We start from the raw sequence: 10,651 nt of genomic DNA, 5'->3' as shown, positions 1-10,651 counted from the left end.
ATTCAAAATTGAAAGGTTATTTCTTCTAATTCTGGATTTTCAAGAAATTATTCTGCATCATACATTTCCATGTTCCTTACACATCTCGTCCGCAGCTCTAAATTTGTAAAAAAAAAACACTTTGCAACTTTTAATCTATTTAAATATTTCATTATATTACGTTTCATTACCTTTTATATGCTTTGGAAGATCGATCGATTTTCGTTGAAATTTGTGCAAATGTTTTCCAATTTATTTACTTAAATTTCCGATTGAAATTTTTGATCATAGGCCACTGAGCAATGATTTTAACTCATAAAAACTGTTAGTACGCTTGATATTTTTGTGGTTATGTGCCCTTCTTCTTCTTTATTCTTGCATTAACCGCCTAAGCGATTTTGGCCGATATCAACAAAGTGCAAAGAAATGCTAAGTGAAACCAAGTCCTTTTCCGTTTCGTCCTTCCAACGTTGCGGAGGTTTTCTTTGCTACCTCCCTCGGATATTGTATCGAATGTTTCAGAGCCGAAGCGCTTGTGTCTATTCGTGCGATATGACATAGCCAGCGAATTCGCTGAATCTTATTTCGCAATAAGTAAAGTAGTTCTCACTATTTAACTCAGTTGGGTTATTAGAACTTTGCCTCAGAGTCAAGGTCAAGCTCTAAGAGCTAAGATAGTGTAAATTGAAAGAGAAGACTTAGAAAATACGGCATTTAATCTGTATATGGTTTCATAACATAAATGATGAACAATTATTTTAGAAGTATAGACCGAAACGGAGCGTCTGAGATACATAATCCTGGATCACCAATTTTCGACTGCTGTTTTGAAACGCTAATCCGTGATTTATGGTACCAACCTTCTGAAAAAGATGCTAATACCAATTTTACGTACTTCTGGGACCAAAATCTCATTGATCATGATTCTACACTGTTGCTCATTGATAGTATAAGCTTGATTTTCTTAATTTTTTTACGCTTTCGGCCCTTTCACTGTACCAAACATTTGAGAGAATGAGAATATTTTTTGTTTGCACAAAGCTCAGAACTGAGTCAGAAATGAATATTGAAACTTTGGTGAAACGTTCTCTTCAAATTAATAATTTTTAAAACTAATAATTTAATGTTACAATTTCTCGCTGTCAGTTTTCTTATAGTGACTTTTTATAACTTACGTCCTTCTTTCTGTATATTTATAGAAGTTAAGAAGAAGAAGAAAGCTGTGACTATCAGATCACGGATGTTGACATTTACCACAACTTAGAAGCCAACTTTTCGGCAAGAAGTGAAACTTGGAAAAACTGTAGATGATGATTCAAAGTAGACACTGAAAAAAGGATGTGACATCTCTCCCTGGCACCCCTCATTGTGAGACTTCTAGACAAGTAGTGTTCTTGAAACCGAGAACCGATGGATGATGGACCTCTCGCACACATTGTACACAATCAGAACGTGGGCATAATATGTTGAGAAACTCTGCATAATAAGTCTGACACATCAGGAATAAATAAGAAGTTAAGGATTTCCAATTCCAAAACGTTTTCTGTACTCACAAATTAGAAAAGCAAACTATAATAGTACAATCACCAATTGGAAAAGTAGACAACTTGGCGTTCACTAGATGGCATGAATGGATACACACGCCCTGGCTCTGAAAATTTATAACAACCGGCAAAACAACGTGAAACTTCTTAGATTAAGAAAAGTGCATTCTATTTCTGAAGTTTCATTCAGTAATTTCCATGTGAATGGCTGCATTTCGAAGAATCATCTTCAGATTTCTGTAAAACCACTTTTGCAAGGCCCTGAACCATCTATCTTCACAAATAACTACAATAGCTTCCACTTTAAACTTTTTATTCCGTTTTCAAGTTACTTTAAAAATATATGCAAATGTTTCTTTGCACAACAAATAATACGAATGAACCACTTTCTATCGCCAGTCCCTTTTTTAATTAGAGATTTTCGGAAGTTTAAAAAATATTTCTCCAACTCTATGAACTCATTGTCTTCGAAATCCAGGAAAGATATCTGTATACTTTCGTGTAAATGCCCGGATAAGAGGGCCGGGCACAGCCGTAACCGAAAGATACGATACCATACTGTGTTTTTTGGTTTACCAAAGCACCGCCCGAATCACCTTGACATGCATCCTGATTTCGTGCGGATGCACAGATTTGCTTGCTGGTGATTGGACTCTCATCACGGTAATTCCGTTTGCAACGCTGTAGTCCCACATTGTACACATTAACTCCACGCAAGTGTTTGGTTGGATGTGTCTTATTCTCGCTAACCGATCCCCAACCACTAACCAAATACTTTCTGGGCTCAAGATCGGACGTTGGAAGTCCAACGGCTTGCACTTTTGAACCGAAATTGAACTGCCCAGCTGTACGTAACAATGCAATGTCATTGGCAGTTGTTTTGGCATTGTAACCGCTATTGTAAATGATACGATTAACTTTGCGCAACTGACCGCCTCTCTTGAAACTTGTAGAACCAGCGCGCACTGCATATGACTTATTGAGATCACCGTAAACGCAATGGGCCGCAGTCATCACCCACGTCGAGCTAATGATTGAACCACCGCAAATGAAAGATCCCGACTGAATGACGGCTACTTGCCAAGGTGTTTCCGTGATGGATATTCGATGACCGCCAACAATTCGTTTATTGGGGTTTGTAGTAGAAGTATTGGTTGTTAACTGGTCGATGGTAGTGAAATTGGTGAGATTAATAACTGCTATGGTTGATTGTGGTGCGCTATAATCGCCCACTGTAATAAATCCCAATGAGGAATCGTCCTCCGAGCTATCTGCTTCGGTTGAACTTGTTCCGCAGGCGTAAATACTCAGTAGAGTGAGAATCGACAACGTCCGTATCATCTTCGCTTTAAAGTGTAACTGTTTGTTACTTTTCACATCATCGAATGGAATGCCTTCTCAATCTTCCACTAAGGAATTGTAAGTTATTAAATATGCGCACATGCAGATATATTTACTAGGTTAAACCCTATTAATATTCAAAATTCTCTTTAATTCACGTGCAGATGTAAAAAATGTGGTGAAAGCTTTTAATGGAGCTAAAAGCGAATAGTATTAATTATTAGCAAAAAGTCGGCCTGGTTTGCTATGCCACAAAGCAGAGTTATTTTGCGTATTAAGGGGCCAATTTATTCTGATGCTTTTTACTGCATACGAAATTGTTGGTTGTAGCATAATTATCACTTGTAACAATCCACGAAAACCAAAATCGAAAATGTGGCGTAGTGTTCACTCTTGGTAGTCAATATGCTTAGTTTATGATTATTAATGCGTTTCAATATAGTTTGAATAATTAATTGTTTATTTAAAAACTGAAAATAGTTATTTAATACGTCTTGATGTTGGGAATGTGAAATATATTAATTGGTTTAGATGGTTTAGTTGAGATTATAATATATACCATATTTCAGGTTTATTGGAATTTCACTTACACTGCCAGTTTGCATTTTTCATTCATATATTTAAGAAATTGTTGACGAACGTTTTCCGCTTTACATGTAAGCGCGTGCGAGAATACATCCGAACCAGACGATGCTAAAGCATTAAATGTCAAAATGTTGCCGAAAACAATTTTGCCCGTGTGGCCGCGAATGAGACATGAAAAGAGAATTTCCAGTGTCTCCCTTCGGGTAATACAGGGTGGCTGATGAATTTTGCTACATTAAGAAACTCAAATAACTTTTTTTTAATGTATGGAATTCATTTATTTTTCTTTCAAGTTGAAGGTCATTAAATTTTATTAAATGTAGCTTAACTAGTTTTAAAAATAATTGAATTTAAATGCCCCCCATGCTCGTTGACACAAGTGCGGCATCTTAGTAAAAAGTTGTTCATTGCTGCTTTGAGAGTTGCGACAGGAATAGCCGCAATTGTTGCCCGAATGGATTGTTTTAGTTCATCCAAATTTGTTGGCTTTGTTTTATAAACTTCTTGTTTACATAAACCCCACAAGAAAAAGTCAGGTGCAGTAAGGTCAGGCGACCTGGGGGGCCAACGAAATTCGGAGTTTCTTGAAATCAGTTTATTGGGAAATTTTCGTCGCAACTCTGTCATAACAGTCTGGGCTATGTGAGACGTTGCCCCATCTTGTTGAAACCACACAGAGTTGAAAGGAATTCTCTTTCGGCGTATTTCTGGATAGAAAAATTCTTTCAGCATTTTCAAATAACGGTCTCCAGTAACCGTAACGGTGTGACCATTTTCTTCAAAAAAAATAAGGCCCGACAATACAGCGCGAAGACACCGCACACCACACTGTCACGCGAAGAGGATGCAATTCCGTCTCGTGGAGTATCTGTGGGTTAGAAGTACTCCATATTCGACAATTTTGTTTGTTCACATTGCCGTTTAAATCGAAATGGGCCTCATCAGACATGAAAAGGCAGTTTAACATGTTTTGGTCTTCTTCCACCATTTGCAGGATCTTCTGGCAAAATTCCAAGCGAATCGGCAAGTCTGCTGCATTCAGTTTGTTAACCATTTGAATTTTTTAGGGAAATAAGTCTATATCTTTGTGCATTATTGTTTGCAAAGACTGTCGGCTGACACCAAGTTGAGCAGATAAGCTTCTTGTTAAAAACCCTTGGATTGCTTTGTATAGCTGCAGCTACAGCAGCGATCGTTTCCTCCGTCCGAACTGGTGGGTTTCGATGATAAGGCCTTCTTGCGACTGTTCCTTGCTCAGCAAAATTATTCACCAGTCTCATTATGGTCCATCTGCTCGGGGGATCGCCGCCAAACATCCGCCTGTACTCTCTCTGTACCAAAACTACGGATTCCAGTGCGTGATAGCGGCGGACTATCCAAATACTTGTTTGCGTGTCCCAGTTATCCATTTTAATAAATTTTAAAGATCAATCTGCAAATTAAAACAAAAATGGAACAGATAACTTAAAAAGAAAAAAAGTTATTCAATTTTTTTTTGGTAGCGGCTTTCATCAGCCACCCTGTAGTAGCTTCCTCTTGTATTGCTAAATGTAGCGGTGGTAAATTTAAAAGCGCTTCCATGCGAGCAGTTGGGGTAGTTCTCATGGCCTCTGTTATGCACGCCAACCTTTGTAGTTTACACAGTTTTGATATAGCAGTAGTTTGGTTTGTTTTATCCCGCCATACCAAAGCCCCATATAGTACAAATGGTCTTATCATTTGGGTGTAGATCCAGAAGGTCATTTTAGGGTTCAGACGCCAGGATTTACCCAAAAGTTGTTTGGTTCTTCGGAAAGTTAGTTTAAAATCGTGGTGGAAGTTGGACAGAAAGGCTGGTGGGAGAGTATTTTGCGAGGAGTTGATTGGTTCCTACCTTGCGTAACTACTATTAAGTGGGCTTATTCACGGTGTGCTCGAAATCAGTCGGGAATCCCGGACTTTCGTTACGATCACATCCGAATACTTCGATTTTGTGCCTGGTTACAAAAACATTGTGGGAAACTGATGGGAGGATGAGCTAGCCCTACAAGGACCCTCGAGGTGGTTTCCTCGCAAAACGAAAGGTTGAGGCTCCTTTGAAAATCTGTGATCTGTTCCTGGAAAGGTGGACATCGCGTCAACTTAGATAAAGTTAGGTTAGTGCACGAACATTTAAAGTCGCAAGATCTTTCTAACCATGGGTAGGTGGGAGGAACTCGAATAAACTTCTGAGGCTAACAAAGTCAAAACCCTCGAACTTTGTGGGTGTTCTTTCTGGACATTGTACCGTATGTGTCCATTGTACCGAGTATTGCTTCTAGTCCGCTGTCAGCTATCTGAAGGATGAGATGGAATCGTTTAAGTGTTGTATCAAAACAAGTGCATGTGCACTTACTGGTAACTGTACTAGAATTGGCCCAATGAAATAAATTTTTATGCTAACGCATAAAGATAACAACATATCTTTTGAAGCTGGTAGCAAATTTTTGGCGTCGCATTCACTGATGTTGGCACGATCTTACACAATCATATTGCCAATTATTCCAAAGTTCGCAGAAGTCTTTGAATGGTAAATACTCAATTAAATAAATTAATGAAGATGCCATTGCAACAGTGTTGCCATTTTTATATAGCACTTTTAGTTCAAAAGTTGTACATTTTTATTTTGTCGAAATACTTTATTTTTTAGCTTATTTAGCGATATACATAGATTTTCTGCATCCTATATACAGGGTGGGCCATATAGTGTTTGCTTTTTGAACCACCTATTTTTTTGAGAATAATAACACAAATGACATGTCAAATGTGTTCATAATTTACTAAAAAGGTTTGACATTTACGAAATGGGATGCTATACGCTTGAACAAAATTGGGAAATATTGAAAACCTATTTCCAAAGTCGTGAGTCTTCCTCCGCGGTTACAGTAAATGGCGAGCGTTACCGTGACATGCTCAACGAGTTTTTGTTTCCAAAAATTGAAGAGGATGACATGGACGACATTTGGTTTCAACAGGACGGTGCCTTTTGTCACACTGTCAGAGTTACACTCGAACTTTTGGCTACCGTTTTTGAAAACCGAAAAACCGAATAATCAGCCGAAATTCCGATATCAATTGGCCGCCTCGGAGCTATGATTTAAGCCCGTTGGACTATTTTTTGTGGGGAGCCGTTAAGGACAAATGCTATACGAACCATTCAGAGTCGATTGATACTTTAAAACACGAAATCAAAGTTGCCATTCATGAAATTGGAGCCCAAACAATCCAAAAAGGTGCTTAAAAATTGGGTTGATCGAATGGCCTATTGTCAGTCGTGGCTGTCATTTGAACGATATTATTTTTCATTCATAAATGACAATGTTCAATCTTCAAAAAAAAAAAAAGTTTGAAAAAATATTGATTAGTTTTTTTTATAGCCGATTCAAAAAGCAAATTTTGCATGGCCCACCTTATATAAATTGAGATACCTTTCAAAGCACAAAAAGCTGAAATTCAAATTATTTAAAAAACTTCTAAACTTTCTTCGACCTAGAGACAACCTCTGAACGCTTCTTTCATTGAAAATCGAGTTGCCCTCATTGCCCATAACAGATATTTTGTCTTTCCTTTATCCTTTTGCTGCTGGAAGCCGATGATTGCCCAGATTAGTCAAGACTAAAAAACAATGATGCGTTTTTCGATAAATTGTTACTGTATAACCTGATGATATCGTTATAATGTTTTTTTCTAAGCTGATATTTTGATACTCAAAAAAAAAATTTAAGTGATACCCATTTTTAATTTTTTTTACATTGCCTGTTGCCACAACTGGTTAAATTTTTTGCTGAAAAGGGATAGAAATGCTATTTCGCACCGCAAACACGAAATTACTGTTGCCATACAAAGGCAAAACGAAGTTATCACTGTTTTGAAAGTGTGTTAAGGTTGCAGTCGCTTGGAAATTCGCGCTTTCAGTAATAACTATAGCAATTGTAAAAAAACCGGAGTAATATAATTAATAAATAAAATTTTATTGTTGTATTAAATCAGTATTTTATTGCACAACTCTTCCAGAACAATTAATTAGGAAACGTAATTAAGTGAAGTCGCTGGAGGCGAGCAAACTACTACACCGAATGGAAAGCTCCAGCTGCGCTCCATTGGGACTACGAACAGCAAGTAACTTAGATGTGATGTTGAAAAGCGAAAAAACGGGTGTCCTGCTGTGTATGCAATGAGCGAAAGAAAAACCAATGAAATCGCACTTGCGCTATGCTGTAAAAGGCAGACAGCATTCGAAAACTGGCAGCCAGCAATAGCAGTTGGCAGCGCCAGTAGTTGGTCCAATGAGCTTGTAATTAAGTTTGGTTTCCAGTTTGCAATTCAACTTGTACTAAGTACATGATAAAAAACAAATAAAAAAAAAACATCTGTTGCCAAAAAAAGAAAAACAAAACTACTTCAAAATGTTTAATGAAATAGCGGCTAACAGTGGTGGTGCAGTTAGAACAAGAAGAAGAAGCGTTTCTTCATCCGCTGGTCGGCAGCGTGCACGGTAGCCACAAGTTTGCTACAAACATGCCAGTCACAGTTGCAACAACAGTTCTGTTAGGCCGCCGCGCCTATTGACAAACTAACCTGGTTGCTACTGATTCCGCGCTAGTTGCTGGCCGCAAGGCATGTGGTAGATCACTGCAACATGTTAATCCATTCACGAAACTTGGATGTACGCACATCCATATGTAGTATGGGCGGAATGTGCCCGCGCAGTGACATTTCATGACACCGTCCGTGCAAGGCAACATGACATTTGACAGGGGAAATGTCCGTTGGCCGACCAGAGTAGTCGAAAAGTTTCTGGCTATCAATTGGAAATTGGCAATTAGAAATTGGCAGCAGGCTAACTAACAACCAACGACTTTTACACACCTAAATATGTAGTTTTGTATGTATGCAAGTTTTTAAATATATGTGCATGTAAATTACATACATATGTACACTTGTATAATATTATAAGGGGTTGCGGACATAGTGCTCCTGGCATTTGCATGTTGCCACCGTTCGAAACATGCGCGACATTAGTGCTGATGTGACACAGCGAGTGGCAGAGTGGCAGTTGCAACATGCACTTTACATGCATTGCGCGAGTTGACAACACGGCCAGATACGGCGGGTAAGTCAACTGTGGAACACAGGAATACAAGCAGAGCGCCACAAATGTCAAATGTCAGGTGATGACGGAGCTGATTTGAGAGATATGTAGGCAGTGAGCTGGATCTGCTTGTGTTTAGATTTGAATCCGATAAAATGCGATAAGATCAGACTAGCGCCCATAATTGAGTCTCTCTTCTGTGTGCAACAAACGATAAATCGGAGAGCATTCTCTTCAAACAAATGCTTTTTATTATGTACTTCTTTGTAGCCAAGTTTGTTAAGCCTTCCACGTGAATAGTATAATTTTATATATATTAATTATATTTATTTCCACGCAAGTGGGAAAAGTTACAGGACGATTCTTTTACATATGGTCTAAGCAGCTCACAACTTCCGCGATTAGCCCAAGTATCCTCTGGATAGCTTCCGAACACCCGTTCGAGAGCGAATTAACGTGAGAAGGCGAAGCATCCCAGGATAACTGGTTGTGCGCTGGGTTTGGAACCCGAATGGAAAATTCAGCTTGCACAACGAAACAACTGGTAACGAACAGAGACTGATCGATTTCGCCGGGGCCCGAAACAGGATAGTCTGCAGCACCAGATTCCAACATAAAAAGATACACCAAGCTACGTGGCTGTCTCCTGATAGAAAAACGCGAAACCAGATTGATCATGATGTGATAGATGTAAGACACGTTTCTAGTGTTTTAAATGAATGCACGATGCGAGGACCACACATCGGCTCGGATCATTGCCTTGTTGCATCTAAACTACACACTTACCTCTGTGCAACAAAAAACGTACATCTACCTACGCAAAGAATGTTCGACATCGGAAAGTTGCAATCACAACAGATAACTGGAAGATTCGCCACTCGACTCTCACTCCTGCTCTCAGAGAGTGCGGAATGCACGAGCAATCGTTTTTTACCTATATACCGCTGCCGAAGAAGAAGTCGGATTTCGGAACAGTTGGTATGACGAGGAATGTCAGACTGCTGCAGAAAGAAAGGATGCTGCATATAGAGCCACGCTGCGATCGGGCTCAACGTGATCTATGTGGGATCCCTACCAGTAGCTAAGAAAGAAAATTCTACCAGAAAGTTCGACGGCTTACAGGAGGTTTCAACACCGGAACGTTTGCTTGTAAGAACAAAGACGGCGATCTGGTGACTGACATTCAGATCATACTAAAGGAGATCCCGATACTCCAAACGTTGACGACGGAATTGCCGTTCCGCTACCTGACCATGATGAGATGAGAATAGCGATAACGCGGCTAAAGAACAAAAAAGCCGCGGGAGTCGACGGGCTGCCGACTGACCTATTCGAACATGGCGACGAGGAGCAGGTAAGATGCATGCATCAGCTTCTATGCAAAATATTGCTGCATAAAAGCATGCTTGCCGATTGGAGTTTAAGTGTGCTCTGCCCAATCGATAAGAAGGCTGATCCTGTAATCTGTGCCAATTATCGCGGGATTAGTCTTCTAAATATTGACTATAAGGTTCTAGTGAGCGTATTGTGTGAAATACTGAAGCCCACCATCAACCAACTGATTGGATCTTATCAGCGTGGCTTTAGATCTGCAAAGTCCACCATCGGCCAGACATTCACAATACTCCAAGTTTTGGAAAAGACCCATGAAGGAAAATCGACACACACCATCTTTTCTTCAACTTCAAAGCTGCATTCGACAGTACGTAAAGGAGTTACCTATATGCCGCAATGTCTGAAATTGGTGTATCCCCGCAAAACAATGCAAGATTACGTTGCTCAATACCAGCAGCGCCATCAGAATTGGGAAGGACCTCTCCGAGCCGTTTCAGACAGGGTGGCTTGCCGCCGTGTGAGAACTTAAGTGAGCAGAACTTAATCGTTAACAAGTTTTTATAAGAGCGTACAATTGTTGGCGTATGCCGATGATATTGACATGTCACTGTTGACAGTTATGATTTTGGGGTTGTAAAAGACTTCGTTTATTTAGGAACCTGCATTAACACCGATAACAATATCAGCCTCGAAATCCAACGTAGAATCTCTCTCGCAAGTGCTACTTTGACCAAAGTAGGCAACTGAGTAGTAAAGT

General features: G+C 39.5%; 1 protein-coding gene across 1 annotated transcript; it reads right to left on the bottom strand.

Moving 5' to 3' along the window:
• Positions 1–1,973: 1,973 nt before the first annotated feature.
• On the bottom strand, positions 1,974–10,230 carry LOC128867095 (trypsin alpha-like). The gene is made up of 2 exons (XM_054108193.1): positions 10,196–10,230; positions 1,974–2,652 (listed from the first exon to the last, which is right to left on the bottom strand). Exons 1-2 carry the CDS (start codon positions 10,228–10,230, stop codon positions 1,974–1,976), a joined length of 714 nt encoding a protein of 237 aa, XP_053964168.1.
• Between the last annotated feature and the right edge of the window lie 421 nt (positions 10,231–10,651).

This window comes from Anastrepha ludens, chromosome 6 (genome assembly GCF_028408465.1).
Source record: "Anastrepha ludens isolate Willacy chromosome 6, idAnaLude1.1, whole genome shotgun sequence".
Taxonomy (NCBI): Eukaryota; Metazoa; Arthropoda; class Insecta; order Diptera; family Tephritidae; genus Anastrepha; species Anastrepha ludens.
Note: the sequence above shows the minus strand (reverse complement) of the source record. Positions and strands in the feature narration are given on the sequence as shown.

Excerpts from the sequence above, each read along its gene's own strand:
- LOC128867095 (XM_054108193.1), bottom strand. The coding sequence starts at position 10,230 with ATGGTGTGTGTCGATTTTCCTTCATGGGTCTTTTC. Across the intron at positions 2,653-10,195 it reads TTTCCTTCATGGGTCTTTTC|TAAACGAATTGTTGGCGGTC; the intron begins CAAAACTTGGAG and ends TACAAACCCCAA.